This window comes from Danio rerio, chromosome 1 (genome assembly GCF_049306965.1).
Source record: "Danio rerio strain Tuebingen ecotype United States chromosome 1, GRCz12tu, whole genome shotgun sequence".
In the NCBI taxonomy this organism is placed as follows: domain Eukaryota; kingdom Metazoa; phylum Chordata; class Actinopteri; order Cypriniformes; family Danionidae; genus Danio; species Danio rerio.
The window spans coordinates 33,446,397-33,470,815 of record NC_133176.1 but is presented as its reverse complement, the minus strand read 5'-3'; the positions used below and the strand labels follow the sequence as shown (position 1 = coordinate 33,470,815).

Here is a 24,419-nt window from a genome sequence, read left to right as displayed (position 1 = left end):
AGGATGAGAGAACTACTTGTGAGAATGAAGATATCTGCATATTTGTGCCAGTCTGTCAAATAAAATTGCTTAAAACACCTTAATATTTTAGAAAAGGTAGTTAAAGTTTGCATAACCAATGATTGATCTTATCCACCCAAAATCCACCCGTGAGCCTCCCATAAGTAAATATGCAGCCTATTTTCTGATTACCTGAGCAGCCATTAACGGCAGCACTCACTGATATTACAGAGAAATCATGTGGTCCTATAACAATGTCACCCATGTGACAGGACTCGTTGTGAAGAACGAGAAAAAAAGTTTTAACATGCTAGACTTTCTGCGATGGTGTTGTAAGGTGTCGCAGATATGGTATCGTTGTTGTGAAGTGAACTATGCCACATTACATGAGAAGAAACGATTGAATCTTGTGTCACGACACATATTTGTTGTTTATGAATCCCCATGACATCCTATGTTAAGGAAATCATGCCAAAATTGTGACAAATTCATGTGATCTTTAATCATTTTTGATGAATTGAAAAATAAAATAAGTTGCCCCAAAAAAGCCTAAAGAAATTTGTTTTTCAACTAATTTAAAATAAGTAGTTTGAACAAGCAGTGAAAGTCTGTCTTTTTAAATTGATATCACAGCAACAGGTGACGAAACAAAAATCTAAATAAAAAATGACAAAGGAAACAAACACAAGTAATGCAATCAGATATCGAGACAAATAAAACCCAAAACAAAATAGATGACACAAAACAAAACAAATTACAAAAACAAAATAAAAAAAACAAAAAAGTTGATAAAAAAACAAACATGCAAGACAAAACAAAAAATGTAAATAACATAAATAAACAAATTAACAAACAAATAAATAAATAATTTTTAAAAAGCCTAGCGTTTTCCTGAAAACAAGACAAGGAATGTCGTTCAATAGGACAACATGTGATTGCTAATTCTATGCATTGTCAAATTACAGTGACCCCAGTCATGCTACAGAGCTTCCTCTCAAACTCTTCTCTGTGTCTCCGTCCAACTCCGGAAAATTAAATCCAATAATACAGCTGTGCCCATTCAGATGTCACTCAATCTCTCTCCTCCTTCTGTCACTTTTTTAACTCTTCCCTCATGTGTATTTGTGCATGTGATACATTCAAAGGCCTAAACAACAAACAGTAAGCAACTACAACAACAGTAAAAAGAGTGTCTCAGGAAATGTCGACAACTTGTGTACAACTGTGCATGTGGGCAAAAAACACACGGATAATGAAAACATCTTGTTCAAGACAACATCCAAAGATTGAAAAGGCACGAAAACACACACATGCACACTCCACTCAAACTCAATCTCCTCTCCGCTATTGAAAAGCGCTTCCCTTTTAACATGCTAAAGAGGCTGGAGAGGTAATCCTACAGTAGCAGAGCTGAACCTGCGCATGCCCAGGGGCTCTGGCCAATCGTTTGCGCTGCGTAAAACTGTACTAACTGTCGGGCAGAGGGGGCAGCTATTCAGGATGGGGGGCTCATTCACCTCTTATTCATGTGGGGGGTATCGCTATTCAACTGCTAATGTAATGACATCTTCATTTCCACAGACACACACACACACACACACACACAAGGCAGCGCATGGCCCACTCATTTATGTGTGTGCGTGCATGAGTATAGGGGAATGTAAAAGAATGACTGGGGGATGGAAATGTAGATAGATTATTTAGTGCTTGAGACATGGTGAAAAAATGTCTTGAAAACATGATTAAAACTTGGAATAGCTTAAAAAAGAACACAAGGCAGACACCTGGTTTAAATGAAATGCTTACTCTTTTATCACTTTCTGTAAACGTGTGAATCACTGTTTTTTTTTACCAATTTCCATGGGTGGTGTATTCCTATCAATGGTGTAAAGTAACTAATAACAAATACTCATATTACTGTAATTGAGTAGTTTTTCTCAGAAATTTACTAAGTAGTTTTAAAAATGTGTACTTTTACTTTGCCTTGAGTACATTTTAGTGCTGTATCTGTCCTTTTACTCCACTATTTTCTATACCTGCAGTCACTACTTTATTTTATTCTTTTCTATAGGGATTGGTTAAGTGGAGAAATTAGTCCCATGATTCCTGTCCAATCAAATCACACATAGAAAGTAACAACCTCAAGGCATGGGCACTTTTTACATGCAGCAAAGTGTTTGGAAGCAATAAAAATCGTCCAAGAAAATGTTTTAACATGCACTAACTCCGAGACTGTTTAGACACCGATGAGAAGATGATGTTTACTGTATGATTACTTAAGTCCCGGTCAGATCACGCAATTTTAATTGTCGCTTATGAAAGTCACTATGTCAGATTATGCAATTTGTCTTGATAAAATCTTGACTTGTCATGGGTAACAAATGCGCCAGACTCAAAGTTCCTTCACGATCAGTCATCCCGTGACATCTACGACGAGCTTTATTTCCCAAAGCAGTCACAAGTGTTGCTATAACAATATTTCTTATCTCAATTTCATTTTTTTAAATCTTATTTCAATCTCAGTATACACTGATGCTGATCAAACTTATGATTCCTTTTTAATATTAAGATATTTTCTTTGAAATCCAATCTTTGAACTTGCCGCAAATAGGACAGAATTAATCCATTATTTTCCAGGGAGTGGAACAAATCATTACCCCACAGTTGAGTAGAGGACAGAGTAGAGGATATCTTTTTAAAACGAATTTCATTTGCTATAGTTTGTGTCTTAATTCTAATGTATTTTAACGGTAAATTAACTAGATAAAAAAAGAATAACAAATAAGCTTTGAGGTAAAGTGCTTCAAAACCAGCCCGCTATATGCTTTAGTGCCAAAACTACAATTGTTGTGAGATTGTGTTGGTTTGTTATTTAAAATAATAATCTAGCCTAAATAATATTTAAGTTAAATATTCACAGTTTCCGAGATGCCTATATCAAACTGTTTTCACTGTTAATGACACATTTGAATAAGCAAGAAATGCTTTTGTAATGTATTCGCAGCACTGAACATGTTCCCAGATTCCCTCGGAAAAACAAACTCTGTTGGAAGGATGTGAAAACTCAGAAACTGGTTGTGAGAATATAGATGTCTGCATATCTCTGCCAATCTGTCAAATAAAATAGCTTAAAACACCTTAATATTTTAGAAATGATTGATCTTATCCACCTGTGAGCCACCCATGTTTACATACAGCCTATTTTTTGATTACCTGACCGGCTCATTAACGGCAGCACACCGCTGAGATAACCAAGGAATTTTGTGCTCCTATTGCACAGCGTCACCCATGTGTTGGAACTCGATGTGAAGAAAGAGGAAAAAATAATTAGCATGCTAGACTTTCTGCGATGGTGTCGTGAAGCGTCGCAGGCATGGTATCTATTACTTGTCGTGAACTATGCCACAAGAAATGATTGAATCATGTGTCATGATGCCCATTTTTCGTCTACAAATCCCCAAGACCCCATATGTCAAGGAAATTGTGCCAAAATCAAGCACCACCAAAAAATGATTGAAGTCATGTCCATGTACTGCACGATAAGTCGATATATTGATTATAATGACAGGCCTAGTTCAGTTTAGCATGGTTTAAAATTCAATGCTAGAAGTACAAACACTGAAGAGCAAATTCATCAATGTGCAGCTCCACAAGCCCCAAAGCAAGCATGGAGTAGCGACAGTGGTGAGAAACAAAAACATCAATTTACTTAAAACGTTTTTACTTTTTTAAATCTAATTCCCATGTCCCACAAATACCATTATTCAAGCCAAAAAGCCATTTCAACACAAAATTAGCTCAAGACAATGTTGCTCAAAAAAAAATGTTTTTAAATTATTTATATATACACTTTTCGTAAATTCATTAAATCAACTGTTCTGTATGTGGTAAAATAATTTGTTTAACAATTAAATGAACAGACGTAAAATACATAGTATGTTGTGCATTTTATTTTTATTTAATGCCATGTCAAACAACCAAGGCTATTTTCAAGGCAGGAACATTTAAATAATAAATATAGTATTAAAAACAATTAAATTAAATAAGATATTAACTGTTTTCCTGGTGTCACTTTGTAAAAAAAAAAAAAAAAAAGTCATTTTATAATAACAAAAAAATAATAACAACTAAAGAGTTCATTTTATTAAAAAAAAAAAGCCTTCTGGGATCATTAAAAGCAGGACAATCCAATAAAATGTGTTTTACAGTAAGGGGAGTTGTGCAGTACAAACACTGAGTGGGGTCTTCATCTTTAAGTACAGATGTATAGATTCTAGTGTGTTTGATTAAAACATTTTAAGTTCTAGCTGGCAGGCCAATCATGAGGATACAAAAGAAATCATAATGTCAATGCAATGCAAATGTCTAAGCATTTACATACTGATTCAAGACACAATAGACAATGTTGCAGAAATACTATGAACAATTTAGGTAATTTACATTACTGTTATAAGTCTTTAAATAAGAATTCTTACTGGTGGCATTCAAAATCTGTGTTGTTGCTCCATTTGAGCACTTCATGATGTGTTTGACTGTACTAAATTTGTCATGGTCTTCATGTGATTTACACTGAAAAACACTGAAAAACATTGCAAAGTTGTTGCAAACAATTTATGTGTAGAATTTAAACAAATAAAGCTTAGTAATGTTTAACTTAATGTATTTGTTTAACTTCAACCCAAGTAAATTGTTTACAACCACATAACTTTAAAAAAGTTATTAAATCCAAAGAATCATCTTTGAATCATTTTATTTTTTATTGTACATCATCAGGTGTGTTGTTTTACTCCACATCTGCTCTCATGTGGCCTCATGGGATACTACAAAGTCCATAAGATGACATTTAAAATATCACCAGGTCATCTAAGAACATTTTGCTCTTATGTATTACAAATAGTGTAAATTACTTTTGCCCAAGCTTATACATACTCGGTGTCCCCTGTGCCTTAAGCCACATGAATAAAGCTGAATTACAGTGGGTACAGAGCTGTATCATGCACGGCAGACGGGTGATTGTTAAAAACTGGAAATCTTCCACACTCAAAAAATTACTTCTGCTTTTTGTTCAAACTACTTTATTTATCGGAGCACCCGGAGGAAACCTATGCGAACACGGGGAGAACATGCAAACTCTACACAGAAATGCCATATCATAAATAGTGTACATTCAAACACTTCTTACTTTCTGTCTTTTTGTTTGTTTGTTTACAATATCACAGGGATAAATGCCTAATCAGGTGCTGCCTCTTATTGTTTTCTCTTTGCCTAATGATATAATCTGCATATTTAGCAATTTCTTTTAAGGAAAAGCAAGCAATGAAATGAACTGCCACCCTCCAAAACATTCCAGAATATATAGGTCGTAGGCAAGTAGTCTTACTAGTGACGCTGAAATTACGCAGTTCAAGTAATTACATCTAGTGTTGAATTAACATTAATTCCTATGGGGTTGGAAAGATAGAAGTTTGTGGATTATATGCACTCAAATTAAGAGAATTACTCATGTATTTCTAATGAGTCAAAGTAAATCCCTCAAAGAAAACAGCCTCTGTTCATTCCAAGTTGCTAGGCAGATTTTCCTCAAAGCCGTCGATTTAAAAAGCAGTGGTTTCTGACTCATTCGCTGCAGCATAACAGCCAAATTGAAAGGTGTCCTCTACACCAATCCAGTCGACAACCTTGAAGAGACATGAAACAAATCTGGGTACAGCCGAGCTGATTTGGGTCCCTGACTGCTTAATATTTAACACTTATTTTGACACGCTGATGAATTTTTAACAGGCTCTGTTGATTAACAGTATGATGTTCTGCCGAAAGCCTTTAAAACTGCACCAGAAAAGCTCATTTATTTTAGATTTTTAGCTAAAAATTTTATCTACGACTACTTCTAGGCAACCTATCAACGTGAGTCCGCCGTTGCTGTGACGACGCTCCATGTGTGTTTCCCTCCTGCCTGAATGTGATTTATATCAAAGCAGATCTTGCAAGCACGTCAACGAAAACTCTGCCAGGAGAGTCTCACGTTGTACACTACACTGCCGAGAGTAACACATGCAACACAAAAGATGCGTGTATTGTACGAGAAATTTCCATGACTGACTAGTGTGGACAAAAGAAACAGAAAGAAAAAAAAAAGAGACAGAGAAAGGCGTGTTATCTTCCCTCATCTCTATTCTCAAATTCTGTCTGTTCCGCCTGTTTTTTTTTCCTGTTTAACAATGCGGCAAACTCCACGAAAAGAAGAAATCTGGCAGAAGAAATCTGGAATCCTAAAAAAAGCAAAAATATCTAGATCAAAAAAAAGAGTGACGGCCCCATGTGAACTCTCTGAGTGTGTTTGAGGCCTGCCATGGCACGAGGCATGTCCTTATTTAGTCATAATCGATTGAAGGGTTAAAAAAAGATGGTAGCTTCTGAGTTTAGTTGCTATGGCAACACTGAGGCACAGTTGGAGGTTGGCACATGCACTTGTCGGTACCAAAGCGCTTGGCTCAATTATTTTGGGGCACAGGGGTTAAAGGGATAGTTCATCCAAATGGTAAAATTCTATATTTCAGTCTTTACTAATCACAACCTTGTTCAAAATTGCACTTCATTCTTGTGGGAAACAAAAAGTGAATTTAAAAAACTACACTGCTTGTTCTTTTTCATGCTATTATATGCATCTTATAAGTCAGTTTTATGGTTCTAATTTTGTTCTGCGCCCTTTTTGAAGTTTCAATGTTCCAGTCTACATTAGATGATACTGCATGGAAAAATGATTAGAACATTTCTGGGTGAGCTATTCCTTACAGAAATACTGAAAATCAACCAACTACAGCACAGGTTCAGAACAACAGAACTACACTACCATTCAAAAGTCTAGGGTCAGTTCGTTTTTGTTGATTTTAAAATAATTACTAAAAATAATTACTTTTATTTTATTAAAACTGACAGTGAAGTTGTTACAAAATTGCCATTGTCATTTTAGCATTGCTATTATAGGACTGGGTTTTTAGCAATGGTATTTATGAATATATCATATTTTCTTCTACAACCCCAAATGTGAAAAAGTTGGGACAGTATGGAAAATGCAAATAAAAAAAAGAAAGCAGTGATTTCCAAATTTACTTTGACTTGTATTTCATTGCAGACAATATGAACACAAAATATGTCTTTTTTTTCTGGTCAACCTCATTTCACTTGTAAATATACATAATTTCCTGACATTCAGACCTGCAACACATTCCAAAAAAAAGTTGGGACAAGGGCCGTTTAGGGGTAGTAATCAAATAAACTGGTTAAATAATGAAGTGATTTGAAACAGGTGATATCAACAGGTGATTGGAATTTTGATTGGTACAAAAGCAGCATTCATGAAAGGTCTAGTCCTTTAGGAGCACAGATGGGCAGAGGACTGGCAGTTTGAAAACAAATAAGTGTGAAAATTACTGTAATGTTTAAAAACAATGTTCCTCAAAGCAAGATATGAGACATTTGAATATTTCACCTTCAAATGTGCATAAGATAAATTAAATATTCAAGGAATCTAGAGGAATTTCAGTGCATAAAAAACAAGGGCGCAAGTCTAAGCTGAACCACAGTGATCTCTGATCCCTCAGGACGCACCGCATCAAGAATAATCATTCATCTATATACAATATCACCACATGGTGAGACCTACTTTGGCAAACCTTTGTTAAGTACCACAATACGTAGTTACATCCACAAATGCCAGTTAAAACTGTACTGTGCCAAAAGGAAGCCCTATGTTAACAATATCCAGAAGTGTTGTTGACTTCTCTGGGCTGTGAGGAATTTGGATAGACCATCACACAGTGGAAATGTTTACTGTGGTTAGATTAATTAGTACTTCAGGTATTTTGGGGAGAAATGAACACTGTGTGCAAAGGTAACTTGCACTTCTGTGATGGCATCAATAATGTTAAAAAGTACATGGAGATTTTGGAGCACAATATGCTGCCTTCTTTTCAAGAGACAATCATTCATATTTCAAGAAGACAATGCAAAACCACATTCTGCACACATTACAAAGTCCTGGCTGTGGAGGAAAAGGATACAGGTGCATGACTGGCCTGGCTGCAGTCCCGACCTGTCCCCAATAGAAAATGTGTGGTGTATTTGTAATGTTGCCATTCCTTTTCACAACACTAAAAGATATTTAGGGATTGAAGACACTATTCTTCCTTATTCTTCCGCAAACAAGTCCTTAGGTGGGCAAAAGTACAGCTTTTTCATTGTTGCATTTTGTGCTTCAAAACCAAAATTGGAATAGGTGTTTACTTAACAAAAATCACGAGGAACACATTAAATAATGTTTGTTGTACTGTCTGCAGTGACATGCAAGTCAAAGTAAATTTAAAAATCACTTTTTTCGTGTTTTTTTTTTTGTTTGTTTGCTTGCTTTTTATATACTGACGCTGAAGAGAAGAGTAATGACTGCTGGACATTCAGTTTTGCCAAGTTAATTATGTTTTGTTTTTTGGTTAAAACAAGATACATTGTAATAATACTTAATAAAGTGCAGATTTTACTATACTGTCATACAACTGAAGGAACATATTTGGTTACATTTTTTTTTTTTTTTTATCTATCTGCTAACTTTGTAACAGAAATGTAAGTATACTCAGAACTAAGGAGAAAAAAAACTAATTATGAGCACTGGCTACATTCTAATAAGCACTGCATTATCCATGAAAAGCCAAAAATTTCAACAATAATAATCTGTAAGTAAAATTGAATTTGGAATTTCAAATGACCCTTTTGGCCTTTCTGCCTTTATTTGGGTTGCAAATAATCTTCTCACCTCAGAACTCACACCTTTAATTAAATTACTACTGGGGGGTCTGAGTTGTTAATTACAAAAACTTTGTATGTGTGTGTGTGTGTGTGTGCGCGTGTGGGAGGGACATTGGCTGATGCAAAACAATGAGTGAAGGAGCAGCTCTGCCCCCAACTCTAACACAAAGCCATTTAAATATCCAACAACTCGTTTTCCTTTTTACTGTCCCTATTTCTTACTCTTTCAGAAGAACGGAAGACTTACCAATCTTTTGGCAAACTCCTTATTTTCAGACAGGAATCCATAGCCTGGATGAACCTACAAAAAATAATGCTTTTACAAAGTATTACAAACATCTAAGCATTCATGTAATATCATGGAATCCATTGGAATCTTTTTGGCTTGAGACTTCAGTCCCATTCACTTTTCAATGTTAAAAACAGCTTGCTATGCTGCTTGATGTCGCAAACAAACATTTTCTTAATATATTGTTCTATTTTTTTTATAATCATGGAAAAACTTAGTAGAGCCAGTAGTTTGACCGTTTTCTGCCGTTTATTATTCCTAGTCATATCACCCATAGGAAACTGAATCAGAAGTTCTAAAATAATCACAAAAACGCACTTCACATTGAAGAATTAAATCAATACTTGAGGGTACATGTGGTCTTCTTAAGTAATGAATACCATGACCATACACACAAACAAACAAACAAACGCAGAGACACTCACAGCTTGTGCTCCAGTCAACTTGATGGCATTCATGATAGCATCCATGTTCAGGTAACTTTTACTGGTAGGAGCAGGACCAACACACACAGCCTCATCTGCCATTTTCACATGAACCTGAAGGAGTAAAAACACACATGAAAACAATTGAAGTCAGAAAAAAAGAGAAATAAAACTGTTATTTATACATTACATATAAATTTTAATATAAACATAAAATATATTACAATGAAATCTATATTGAACATCATACTTTGTCATTTTTTGAACATCCAAAGTGTCGATGCAATGTATTTTGAAATGTTTTAACCATCATAAATCAATTATCAGTTCCAGTGTGCTCAATTTGCTAGAAACCAAACTCATGATCTTGATACTGACTGGCTGTAAAGGGGTTTACAATATTGTTTTTATGCATATTTAAATAGTGGTAACATATCTTATAATAATGAGTATTAATTGGAATTATTAGCCCCCCTGAATTATTAGACCACTTGTTTATTTTTTCCCCAATATCTGTTTAACGAACCGAAGATTTTGTTCGACACACTTGTAAACATAATAGTTTTAATAAGTCATTTGTAATAATGGGTTTGTTTTATCTTTGCCATGATGACAGTAAATAATATTTGACTAGCTATTTTTCAAGACATTTCTATACAGCATAAAGTGACATTTAAAGGCTTAACGAGGTTTATTAGGTTAACTAGGCAGGTTACAGTAATTAGGTTATTGTATAATGGTGGTTTATCCTGTAGATTATCGAAAAAATAGCTTAAAGGGGCTAATAATTTTGTACCTAAAATGGTGTTTAAAAAATAAAAAAAAACTCCTTTGATTATAGCTGAAATAAAACAAACAGGAGTTTCTCTAGAAGAAAAAAATATTATCAGAAATACTGTGAAAATTTCTTTGCTCTGTTAAACATCATTAGGGAAACATTAAAAAAAGAAAAAAAAATTCAAAGGGGGCTAATAATTCTGACTTTAACTGTACATCTAAAAACAGTAGTTCAGTTAACTAGAACCTAATTATCATAAGCTTTTCTTAGTTTATATACTCACATTTTATTTTATGTGAAATAAGTACAAATTTCAAAAGGTTTGTTTTTCACCTTTTATTTATTTCTGATTTGGTTGTTGAAGTAACCCAGATTCTGAAATTTGAAACGCACTCATTTTTATTGCTACCAGTCAGTTCCTCTCAAATCCATTGCCTGTGTGGCCAAGATGTCGTCACACACGGTGTGAAGCAACTGTGACAGTGAGCTGACGGAGTGACAGACCTCACAATGGGGAAGCATTAATATTGACAACTGCATCAACAGGGGAGGTTTGGAAAAGACTCGCTAGCCAACTGCTGCTTCTCTGCTAATGTTTTCCACACATGTGTAAAAAGGGAGACGCAGAGTCGTTTTCACTCACTTTTAACGAGCTTGACGTAAACAGGAGCTTGCGCGAAAATGGTGCACAGTTGCAACACAAACAAGCGAGCCCATAATACACTATTAAAACATGTTAACAGTAAACTTTAACCTTATTTTACCGCTAATTTGAAAACTGGTCATGAATTAGTTCTTGTTTATTTTTGTTTTAATGTTTTGAATCGCAGAGACGGATAGAGACGTGTTTTTATTGTCTGTGTGTTTAACGAGCTTTCTGTCTGAGAAGCTTAATGCACTGCAAAACTTGACAGCTTCCCACCATTTGTTTTCGGGAGGATAATAAACTTTGATTTCCTACACAGTTAACCAAAGACATAGCCTGTGGCTTACTTTTAAAGAAATGCTTTTATACAAATGCCAAATTAGTAAATGCATTTCCAATTCAAGTTTAAGGAAATGCCACTACAAGGTGTAAAAAGTCCAATGAGGGTTAAAAGAAGCATTCTGTGAGTAAAATATTTGACAACACCAATCCTGGGGTCAGTATACGGACTTCTAATGTCAATTTGTTCCCCCATACAGAGTCCAGATTATCCCCCACTGCTCTGTTTAAACATCTTCATTTAGATGCTCTTTGGCGGCTGCAAATCAAATGCAAAAGATCCCCACCTCTACCCCCCCTCTTCATTCCCCCAATCCAGCACAGAACACAGCAGGGGGGCGAACAGAGTTTAAAACACTGCCTCTATCAAATTCTCATGCATATGGAATAGGAGGGGGAGAAAACTGACAGCTATCAATCATGGGAACAGAGGATTACACTCCATGAAAAGATAAAGGTGAGAAGAGCAAAAGCTTCGTGCTTATCTTGCAATGCTTGTAAAAGTGTACTAGGGTCTAATTTAGATATTAGTACCAAGTTGCCTCCAGATGACCGACCTGCTTCAGCAAATCTATTTATTCATTTCAAATGCCTCACTAAATGCCTGTACAACATATGCATTTGCATTATGATTGTATTATCGTGTGAACGTTTTAATGAATAATCACCCACAATATAAAGTCTATGATAGGCCCTAGAAGTTTAAATTTCTCTAATTTAATGTAAGAATTTTAATTCAATGATATCATCAGCATAACAGATTTATTGAACTCAAAGTAAATAAATATGTTCATACTTTTTTTAAAGAATTAATATTAAAAAACTTTCCCATTATTTTGCCTACTCTTATACAAATCTGCTTGACTTTTGTGAATTTTATTTATTTTTTAAAAATTATTAAAAAAAATGTCTCAATGTTATGTTCAAATTGTGGGTACCAACATTCTTTAAATACTTTTTCTTCTGCAGAAAAAAAGTCAATTGTGTAGTTTAAAACCTTGTGAGAGCAAGTAAATGATGCCATCACTTTATTTTTTGTATTTAATTAATTTTTTAATACTAACTCTTTAGCATGAATTTAATAATTTATGGCCACGTTTTTTTTTCCCTTTTATAACAGCAGCACTCCAGAGTCATGAAAGCCACATAAGTCATCTATTACCTATTTGATTAGAAAATCTTAAAAAAATTCAAGGCAACAACTAAACAGTTTAAAACATGAAAAAAAACTAATACATACACCACGATAAGAAAAAAGAAAAAAAACTACTTTATGTCTGACCCAAATTCTTAAACTATTTATAGTCAAACCCTTAAAAACATTCTGAAAAATAACTGTCAAGTTACAGTTGAAGTCAGAATTAGTATCATTTTTAATGAAATCTAATCTTTGCCATGATGACAGTAAATAATATTTGACTAGATACTTTTCAAGACACCAGTATTTAGCTTAAAGTGACATTTAAAGGCTTAACTAGGTTAATTGGGTTAACTAGGCAGGTTAGGGTAATTAGGCAAATTATTGTATAACAATGGGTTGTAAAAATATAGATTAGTAAAAATACAGTTTAAAAATATAAGCTACAAATTTTTACCTTAAAATGGTGCTTAAAACTTTCTCCTGAAGAAAGAATATCATCAAACATACTGTGAAAATTTCGTTGCTCTGTTAAACATCATTTGAGAAATATTGAAAAAAATAAATCAAATTCAAAGGGGCTAATAATTCTGACTTCAACTGTATATTAAAACAAAGAAGTTCAATATAATATGATCAACCAAAAGTTGAATCTCAGGAATGAACTAACAGCAATTTGTCAACTTTTAATAAAATACTCTTGAAATTACATGATTTATTTGCAAATTGGTCATTTGCCGTTTTAAATCAGATGTATGTTCTTGGACTTCTGAGTCTTACTGCACTTGTCTATATTTATGATATATTTAAATATTTGTTATTCTCACCGCACTGGAGTCCACATCACTATGAACTGCAACCGTCTTGATGCCCATCTTCCTACATGTTTTAATCACCTGTGTTAATAAATAAAAAAGGAATTACGACCTTTTAGAGCACATTAATATAAATGCTTACATTTTAGAACAGTAAAAATGCACTGGAGGCTCAAGACATTCATGCCACAGATGTAAGACTTCACCATTTAAAAAAAAAAAAAAAAAATGGCCTAAAGACAAATCTAATGTTTTGCCTTAAACAAACTGAAGAACAAACTCACTTACCCTGCAGGCGATCTCGCCTCTGTTTGCAATGAGGATTTTATCAAAGGTCTGTGGAAAGGAAAAGGGAACAGAGCGATTAAGACATTTGTTTTGTCAACACTTAATTTGTCCACAATGTGTGTGTGCTCTAACGCTGACTAAAGCCCAACTCATTTAGCTGTAAGGGAAAGTTGTGCTACACACCACACGCTGCCTTCCAGATGACAAGAAAGTGAAGAGAACAAGATAAGAGTGTGAACAGATAAAAATCAAGCAATCAAGTGCCAAGCTGTATGGAAAAAAAACACATCCAAGTCTGACTTAAGCCATCTCCAGAACTGTAAACACTCAATTAAACTTGTAAAAATAGATTTAAAACACTAAGTAGACATTTAAAAGATTTAAAACATTAAGTATTAAGAGAGATACCTAAACTCATAGTATACATAGATAAACACAGATAGGCAGAATTTAGACAGATAGATATGCAAGTAGATAGACACACAAAAAAAGGAATAGACAGACTAACAAACAGATGGAAAGAAACAGATAGGTAGGCAGAAAGCTAGACAGATGGACATATGGAGATATATAGTTATAAAAACAAGCAGACAGACATACATGTAGACAAACAGACAGACAGACAGACAGACAGACAGACAGACAGGTTGTAGACATTTACACACACATAGATAAGCAGACAGACAGACAAATATAGAAAGATACACACAAAAAAACAAGCAAGTAGATCGACAGGGAAAAAAAATGAGCAAACAGATGAGTAGACACACAGACAGATAGACAAAGACACACAGACAGATATATGGACAGACGATAGATAGACAGAAAGACAGGCAGTAAAGCAGAAAGGCATGCAGTGGAAAGCAGATAAGAAAACATAGACATGAACAGACACACATAGTTAAGCAGGCAGACAGACAGAGAGACAGACAGCCAAACAGAAAGAAAGAAAGAAAGAAAGAAAGAAAGAAAGAAAGAAAGAAAGAAAGAAAGAAAGATAAAAAGAAAGAAAGAAAGAAAGAAAGAAAGAAAGAAAGAAAGAAAGAAAAAAGAAAGAAAGAAAGAAAGAAAGAAAGAAAGAAAGAAAGAAAGAAAGAAAGAAAGAAAGAAAGAAAGACGGGAAAAAGTCAGACAGACTGGTAGAAGACACACAGATAGATATATAGGCATACGAAAGATAGACAAAAAGGCAGCCAGGCAAGCAGAAAGACAGACATGAACACAGACACACATGGATAAGTAGACAGACAGACAGACAGACAGACAGACAGACAGACAGACAGATATATAGAAAGAAAGACTGCCGGAAAAAAGACAGATGAACAGACAGATAAAAACATACAGATAGACAAAGACAGGAATACAGATATATAGGTAGACAGAGAGACATATACTGCAGAAAGCAGATAAGCAGACAGACAGACATGAAGATGGACACACAGATAACCAGACAGAAAGAAAGAAAGAAAGAAAGAAAGAAAGAAAGAAAGAAAGAAAGAAAGAAAGAAAGAAAGAAAGAAAGAAAGAAAGAAAGAAAGAAAGAAAGAAAGAAAGAAAGAAAGAAAAAGACAGACAGAAAAAAGACAGAAAGACTGGTAGATACACAGACAGACAGACGAGACGAAGACGGTTAGAGAAGACAGGAATACAGATTTATAAACAGACAGATATACAGTAGAAAACAGATAAGCAGGCAGACAGACAGACAGACATGAAGATAAACACAGACGGATTAGCAGTCAGACAGACATGAAGATGACACACATAGATAAGCAGACAGACAGATAGAGAAAGAAAGACAAACAAAAAAAGACAGACAAGCAGATAAACAGTAAAAAAGACAGATGATCGGACATACATATACAAACACACGCAGACAGAGAAACAGATATACAGTAGAAAGCAGATGTAGCCTATCGAAAAAAAAATTCCTAAAAGGACTAACAATTTTGTCCTTAAAATGGTGTTTAAAAAATTAAAAACTGCTTTTATTCTAGTCGAAATAAAACAAATGAGACTTTCTCCAGAAGAAAACATATTATCAGACATATTGTGAAAATTTCTTTGCTCTGTTAAACATCATTTGGGAAATATAAAAAAAAAGAGAGAAAGAAAAAATAAATGAGCGGCTAATAATTCTGACTTCGACTGTACATAGACAAAATGAAAACATGAAGACAGACAGAAAAAAAGTGTAATAGATAGAGTTGCTAAGGTGTTTCTATAGAGTTACTATATTATCGTTAATAGTTGCTAGGATGTTGCTATGCTGCAAGGGGGATTCTGGTTTGTTGCTACAGTGTGGTTCCTAGGTTGTTGTAGTGGTAGAAATACAGCCAATGCACTGCCCATGAAGAGCAATGAACTTTCTCAAGTTCTAATGAGGGAGATCTCTAGATGATTCCAACTGTTAAGTAGATGTTTGTGCGCCCTAAAAGATCAAAGCATGAGTGTTTGCTAATGTTGTCTGCCATGTGTAAACAATTTATGGAAAAAACTGAAGGAAGTGTCTGCCCATAAAACATGTGTCAAGATGAGCCTAAGGCAACATGTATCCCAAGAACACGTTCTTAAACTCAAAGCATAGTTCCCGGTCTGCTCCTATTGCTACACCCCCAATGCCACAACACACAAACACGCATACATTCAGCCCCTCCAGGCAAAAGGCTGATTGCTAGAGAATGGCACATCAAAGCTGCATGAATGCGAAAGGATTTTGACTTTATAGACTGAGAGTGAAGGGGGTGAAGAAATGACAATTCTGACTCAATATATACCAGTGCTTATAAATAGATCTCCGAAGCTCAACTTGTCATATGCCACTTGTTGCTGTCATTACCAAAATCAATGATTATGGAGTCTATGATATCAAGACCAGTACACACATATTTGGTAGGGTTTACCAACTAACAAAGATAATGCAGAGACATTTAACATTAATAAAAAACTAAATATAATAAAAATTAAGATTAAGATTTTTTGCCTTTTATGCTAACCACAAGTTCATTTATTGAATTATAAATATACAATTAAACAGGAATGTTGCGAGATATTATTACAACTTGTTTATATTTTAATATATTTAACACGATTCATTCCTGTCATGTCAGTGTAACAGGAATTATTCTAATAGGGTGATTTGGTGCTCAATCTTTTTCGAATATTGTTGGTGCTTAAAAGGGCTGCACAATATATCGTTTGAGCATTGATATCGCAATGTGTGCATCCGCAATAGTCATATCACTCGATATGCAATGCTGAGTAGGGATTATATTTGACCATAAAGCACAGGTCAAAACACATGAGATTTGTGGAGTTATTGCAGAATCATAATAGAAGTTGTTGAAGAAGGAAGAAGGAATGTTTATCATCTGCAAAGTGTTTTACTGCCAGTGGCTTTGTGAGCATTTTAAGAAAGTTTAAAACCTTTTAATAGTGCATAAAGAAATTTATTAAAGATTAATTTTTTTGAATTATTTATAGGATATAGACTATGTAATGATTTTTTTTTCTGAAATCTGAAATCATAAATCAATGTTTATTTCACTTTAATATTTGTTTAATTGTGTTCATTTAAGACTGTAGTTTGTTTATTATATGTATATACTTACATACATAAAACATATCTATATTTCACTCCTCTACAGAATCATCCCAATAAATCTAAAGTAATGACTTTCCAAACAGAGCTCTTTAAGTCATTTGGTGAAATTGTATTTATATCGCATAGAAAAAAAAAGTACAATGTCAAATTTTTCCAATATTGTGCAGCCCTAGTGCAGCCTTAATATAAAATATATTTTTGCTGCTTAACATGTTTATCCTGATTAATTGATAATTATAAAGAAAAAGAACTTGTTATACCACTCATTTATTTGCTCTACTGACACTTCATCAATTCAGAGATGTCTATGAAGTAGAGCAAAATTTTAGTATTTTCTATAACTTTTTTAGATGTAGTGTATTTCAACAGGTTGTGCCGGGGACACACGTTAAAAGTCACATCAGAGTTTAGACAATTGTTTAAACGTTGTAATTATAAATTTTACTAGCATGTGGACACGTTTTACTAGTTTATAATTTCATAATTTAGATATTTTCAATGGGGCATGATTGCAACTAATTATGTCTGTGACACTGAACACTAAAATAACGCCAGTTGCTAAAACAGAAGTTTTTTTTTATGTAAAAAATAAAAAATACATTATTATTTAATTTATAAAATTGTTTTTACTGTAAATAAAATTAGATTTAGCGAGCATAAAGATTTTAAGCTATTATTTCAAGAAGCAGTGTTAAATAGGATGTAGATGCACAGTCAATACAAGATCTCACTGGCCAAAATATTATACATCCAAAAAACAACAACTCAAAAGCACCTTTAAAAAGGTGTAAGGGATTTAAGTAAGAAAAATATGCAATTTAAAAAAAAGTATTAATTCATTAAATCAAAGAATTCCTTTTCTTTTCTCAGACTTACCTTGTCATTAGGCTCAATCACAGTAGAGTACCGGCAGATTATAACACCACACCTTTGCTTAAAACACACATGCTGAAAGACAGAGAGATGTTAATCATTTATTTACTGTACATTGTGATGCCAAAAAAAGCAGAAATACATGCCACTGAAGCATTTATTAATTTCTAATGAATTATTTTGCGTTGTTACTTATCTGAATTGCAGATATATGTGAATTTGATTTCAAAATTGTTTTTAAAAATAATGACTAATTACAATGCAGTGTTTAAGTTCCGCTTAACTGTTTTTACAATAAAACGTAAACTTTTTTGTTAATATTATTAATCTGAACAACCACATTTGTTGCTTTATTTGTAAATCTGATCTTATAAAAACTGCTCACTAGCTCTGCGAGTAGACATGGGCCTGTATAAGATTCTGACGTTATGATAACCTCGGATAAAAATATCACGGTTTCACAGTTTTGCAGTATTGTGATTACTGCTCTAAAATATATTTTATTTAAATGTCTGGGTAAAAAACAAAACCTTTTTCCCTTTTAAACACAGTATATTTTATTTAGAGAATCATTTATAATATTTTGGAACAGGCTAAATGAATTATTGACTTCAGCTGTTTTCAAAAGCAGATTTTTTTTTTACAATTTGAAACGGCATCTTTTCTGCTGGATATACTGCTATCGTAAAAAAAAAAAAAAAAGTAAATAAAGTAAATAAAAACCATACAAATACCTTAGGAACAGTATTGCAGAAATTTTGAAGGTTTTAAAACCTTGACTTTTCCAAACTGTTATGTACCTTTTAAACGGTTATCATCCCATGCCTATCTGTGAAACTATCATTAATGATAGATGCACACTAAGAGACTGAGGTAAAGCTGGTTTAATATGTTGCACATGTAGACTTTCTCCTTAATAATATGTCACAAAAGCATTATTTTCAGATTCTAAATATGGAAATCATATTAGCAGCCAATGTTTATCAAAGCACAACATGGTTCACAGTCAATTAAATAGTGATAATAATCTTTTGAAGTCACATTTGCTTCAAAGTAGAGTGGTAAACAATATAGGCACCATGTCAAAAGTAGGCATGGGACAATAACTGGTTTCAAGGTTTACCGTGGTTTGGAAAAGTCAAGGTAAATTTTTCTGTCATACCGTTACTGAGGTATATGTAAAGATTTTTTTTATGTATTTTTTTTATGTGTTGAAAAGAAATCTGTGTTTTTGAAACTAAGGAAAAGAGCAGAAGTCAAGGATTTATTTGAACTTTTCAGCCTGACATGTTTACTGTTAAGTTTATGTTAAAAACTATAAATGTTTCCTAATATATATACATATATATATATATATATATATATATATATATATATATATATATATATATATATATATATATATATATATATAGTGTTCAATAGAGATGTTTCTTTTTACTCAGACATGTAAAAATTTATTTTAGAGCAGTAATCACAATACTGTGAAGCCGTGGTATTTTTATCCAAGGTTTTAAATCGTCAGAAACTTGGGTTATACTGGCCCATGCCCAGTCACAAGTTGTCACTGTACAAATGTGTGAATATAAAACCAACCTTACTTCAATCTCAAAATGGCAAGCTGCTACGAAGTTATTACTGAGCTTCGGTCACATAAATGTCGGATTTCACAATAGACATTATCATTACACAATAACTAAACAACAGACAAAAGTCCGTTTAATGTCCGGATCTCAAATACTTTTGGCATCACTACTCAATCAGCAAGGGAAACCATAACTAAAATCCTTTTGACATTGACACAATATCACAGTCATTAGTGATATTGATATTTAATTTCAATCACAGCAACAATGAAAAACAAGACACATACGTACAAAGAGAAATTATGTATCCTTATACTTGACAATTACCAATCAACAAAACTGTCCATGTAACGTTTAGTGTCAAACCAAGTGAACATTCTTGTTGGTCTTTTTAAGATAAGCCAGAACGCAGAGTAAGCTAGAGCTGCGATGCTTCGTACATAACTCTGAAAAGTCATCAGATTAGTTAAATTGGATGTTTTCATTTATAAGGCGATTTCCGATATGAAACGCTCACCTTAACATCATGCAAAACTCTTTGAAAGCCTGCAGCGCTTCTGTAAGCCGCCATGATAGTCGGAGAGCTGCTGAGAGGAGAGCGGCGCGCACTGACGACGTAACTCACACGATTTGGGGGTGTTTGCTCTCACGACCAATCAGAATGTGCTGCGATGTCAGAGAATGAAATTTGTCCCGCAGAGGGGGAGACACTACAACCGAAAGTTGAATGACAGGTTGCTGATGAAAACCGTGACCTTGAAGACTTCTCTGCACGAATCACAAAAGTAAAACCATTCATTAAATAGTTTTAAAAATGTTTTATTCAAATAAGGACTTATCTTGGTTAATTTGTGCGGTTTTACAGTTATTTCGAGTTATACAAAGAGCTACAATTATCTAACAGGGTACATAATATAAACTATATTATTGAATATATTATTAAAATATTAAACAATATTAGATACCATTAGACTGATTCTTTAATTCTCTGTTTGTATAAACCTCAACGAGCATCCAAAGAAATAGTCAATAGTGAATAAGGGATGGAGAATAAAACGCCTTAAAACCTGATTCAAATTGAGCTACATTATTATTTATTATAATTATAATTGTTATTCTTTTTTGGATAAAAGCATCTAAATGCATGTATTGTCGTGAATGTATCTGTGTCGGATCACAATGCTGTAAAGTTTTTTTAATATTTTAATTGAAAATATGCAGCTGCCCCAGGTCACATTTATGTGTATTATTATTTTTTTATATATTATTTTAATCATTGTGATATTAGAATTTTAGTTATTATTATAAATAGAAACACATTCAAAACTGACACTAACGAAACAAATTCCAATCTGTACAGTAAATAAATGTATATCAGACTATATATTAAGAGTTTTAACTTTTTATACAAATGTTGTCATTTGTTTCATCTATTTTATTATTATTATTTATTTATTTATTTTAGAAAATGACAACTGGACAAAATAACCGTTTTTGGATTATCAGTATTATTCATTCATATATTTTTTCTTTACGTCTCTGGAGTTAAAATACGGAATATGTGTGGTCTTAAAAAATCTCTTCTTACCATTTGATCAGTTTATGTAAAGTGACCAATACATAAAACAAATAACTTTTTGGAAGAAATTCCATAGGCAGAGTTTTACGGAATAAAACAAAAATGTTTTATTTTAGTGCACAACTAAAATTCGTAAAACATAAACAGATAAAAAAAATGTTTCCTGGTAATCACATAAATGGTAAATGAACGAATGAGTTTTTCGTTTAGATTTGTTTCATTTTATTGCCTTTATATAATATTTTCCTTCATTTTAATGTTTGGCATTTGTTATCACAAGAATTTACATCATTAAACTGAATAACAATGTACAAACACTTTAAATGTAACAATTCTGTACACATTTTCGTCGAGTTTTTCCATAAATATTTTGTATTTTATCAAGTATAAGCTATACCATAATTTAAAAACGAGACATTTCTAAATACTCTAACTCGAAGTGGATGATTTCTACATGAGTAACAAATAATTATTCGTACAATAAAATACATTCACGAAATTGTGTCCATTTTCACTGTACAACATTTGACTTGGGCACTTAAGGATCCCCGAAAATACTTTCATGGTAAGACAATCATGAAACGTCAAATAGCTTTAATCTATGACAGATACATTGTAGGCTATTCAAACATCGTAACTTGACCCGACGTTACTGTAAAACAATTAATACAGACCAAAATTAAAAATACATCCACTCTTTGTCTTTGGCAACGCATTAGCTACCAAAGGACATGTTGTTCATTGAAGAAAACTGCCTGCATTTTTAGACACATAATAATTCTCGGCTTTCTTTATTCACAGTGCAACACCGACATGCTGAGAACATAAACCCTCATTTGCTATTTACAAATAATATTTTATTTTAGGATATGCAGTTCTTGGCGGAGTCCTTAAACGTACCACTCGTTAAAATTGGACGTTAAGCTATTGTGCCCGCTGCTGTTGAGCGCGGCAGAATCAGGCGACAAGGTGCTGTGCGTCTCCGAGCATGGAGAGATCAGACTGGACGGAGTGGAGGACTCGTACCCGGAGCTTCCAGCAGGAGAGGAGTCCGCTATTGGAGCCTGATCCTCGTGAACCTATATACAAGTAATAGAAAACGTCAGTTACAGTTCATGTCTAAACTCGTACAGACATTTGGGGATGGGTTCCAGCAGTAATGAGCGGATAAAAGTTGACTGCTGGATTCAATTCTCACCTTCATGTGTTTTCTCAAGGAGCTGGGGTGTGTGTAGGACTTGTCGCAGAGTTTGCACAGATATGGCTTGTCAGACGTGTGAACGTGCATGTGCTTCTTCCGGTCACTGCTGTTGGCGAAGCGTCTGTCGCAGCCTTCGAATTCACACAGGAACGGTTTTTCTCCTAAAAGATAAGAATATTTTTCATTCAGCATATGTTTACCGCTCTGTCTACAATCACAGAAGGCTGAATCAATGAACAGGCTGCTACTAGTACTACTTTCTCAAAAAGTGGTTTGGCTGCAACAGGAATGATGGCGCAATTGGGAGACCTCCAATTTACGCATTCCAACAACAACAATTCACATTTACAAAAGCATCAGTCTTAATGAAAAAAAAAAAAAAATATATATATATATATATATATATATATATATATATATATATATATATATATATATATATATATATATATATATATATTTGTGTGATGTTAAACTGACTTGTCTAGCTAATGCTGTGACCCAAGTGCGCAAAAAAATAGAAACAAAGTGTGTGTGTTTGTTTTGGCAAGGTCAAAGTATGGCAATCAACTCAAATGGCAATGTAAAAACGAGATGTAAACATTTTTCATATAGCTACAGCTAAATTAGTATGTAAACACGAATTGAAATAATTACCAGTGTGTGTCCGTTTGTGTATTTTCAAATTCTCCGAACGCGCGAACACCTTGCCACATCCCGGGAATGGGCACGCGAAGGGTTTCTCTCCCGTGTGCACTCGGATATGATTCACTAATTTGTACTTTGCTTTGAATGGTTTGCTCTCCCGTGGACATTCTTCCCAAAAGCAGATGTGGTTACACTGTTCTGGCCCGCCAACGTGCTCAGTGGACACATGCGTGACCAGTTCGTGCATGGTGCTGAAAGTTTTGCTGCAGCATTTTTTGGGGTCACCGAGCTGCTCGGGGTCGATCCACTTACAAATAAGCTCTTGTTTGATGCACTGTTGTCGCATGTAGCGGAAGAACGCGCCTGGATGGTGCGCCATGTTCATACTCATGTTTAGGCCATATTGGCTGTATGGATCGGCCCGCGTATTGGGCACCTGGTGATACTGCTCCGTCCGCCCGAAAACCTCACCGGGTAATCCAAGGCGTCCATTCAGGATGTTTGGAGAGCCGTGATGGGACCCGTGCTGCTCGTGGATTCCGGGGAAAAGTAGGTGACCCTGACCTTCTGGGTGAGAGTGATGGAGAGACCCTGATGTGGAGCTGAAGATGGGGTGTTGTCCACTGGCCGGAGTCGAATCCCCAAATCCTCGGCTGCGCAAGAGGAACTCCCTGGTGGAGTTAAAAGTGGAGCTGGCGAAAGAGGCAGCGTGCGCCGCCGCATGCGCTCCAAGAGCGGCCGCAGAATAGCTGCTTGCTTGTGGCGCAAAAGCTGCGCTCTGGCCTGGGGACAAATCGGGGTGGTTCAGTTTGAACGCGCCCATGTGCGCCGATTCCATAAAACTCATATCTCTGTCCTGGGTCTCGCTCACAGCCGAGTGATGCCTTGTGAACGTGCCAACCCCTAAACCAGAAATCTGGTGGCCGGCGTCCAGTAACATCACCACGATTTTTGACCAAAGAATGCGTAAAGACACTACACCCGCGTTTAAATAGAAAAAAAGTAGCTATATGGCTATGAGCAACTGAGTGGCTGTTACTTGCCCGTAATTAGGTTAATTAAAACTCATGCCACGTGATGAACTGAGTCAAATCAAATAAATCCTTTTTATGCGATGGAAAAGCTTTGAAAACGTACGAAATGTGTACATCTGTACGATTGGTGAGCCAAATTGGATTTAGTAGCGGTTGCGCAGGTTCTCTGTGCGTCGTGTATCCAACTGAGTGTTTTTGCGCTCCTGACTGCGCTTATCTCTGGGGTCTCTCCAGGGCACCCCACGCCCCCTCACGACAGTAACCCCGTTTCCCAAATCTAAGAATCTCATTGGTCTGCGTGCCTCCCAAATCCTGTGCACTCGTCCAATCATACATTTACTCACCGTGAGTAATCAGTGCTGACGGCTCTTGGTGCT

General features: G+C 34.7%; 2 protein-coding genes across 2 annotated transcripts in view; both read right to left on the bottom strand.

Annotated features, from left to right (window-relative positions):
• Nucleotides 1-20,175, bottom strand: part of pcca (propionyl-CoA carboxylase subunit alpha) — a 91,750-nt gene extending 71,575 nt beyond the window's left edge. The window contains 6 exon segments of the mRNA NM_001002746.2: nucleotides 9,047-9,100; nucleotides 9,514-9,627; nucleotides 13,242-13,310; nucleotides 13,518-13,565; nucleotides 17,998-18,069; nucleotides 20,098-20,175. Coding sequence (NP_001002746.1) covers nucleotides 9,047-9,100; nucleotides 9,514-9,627; nucleotides 13,242-13,310; nucleotides 13,518-13,565; nucleotides 17,998-18,069; nucleotides 20,098-20,151 — 411 coding nt within the window. The 5' untranslated portion in view covers nucleotides 20,152-20,175.
• Nucleotides 20,176-21,410: 1,235 nt separating this feature from the next.
• zic2b (zic family member 2 (odd-paired homolog, Drosophila) b) lies at nucleotides 21,411-24,214 on the bottom strand. The gene is given in 3 exon segments (NM_001001820.1): nucleotides 21,411-22,238; nucleotides 22,358-22,521; nucleotides 23,018-24,214. Coding segments are annotated over 3 exon segments (1,284 nt in total). The 5' UTR covers nucleotides 23,949-24,214; the 3' UTR covers nucleotides 21,411-22,049.
• Nucleotides 24,215-24,419: the final 205 nt, after the last annotated feature.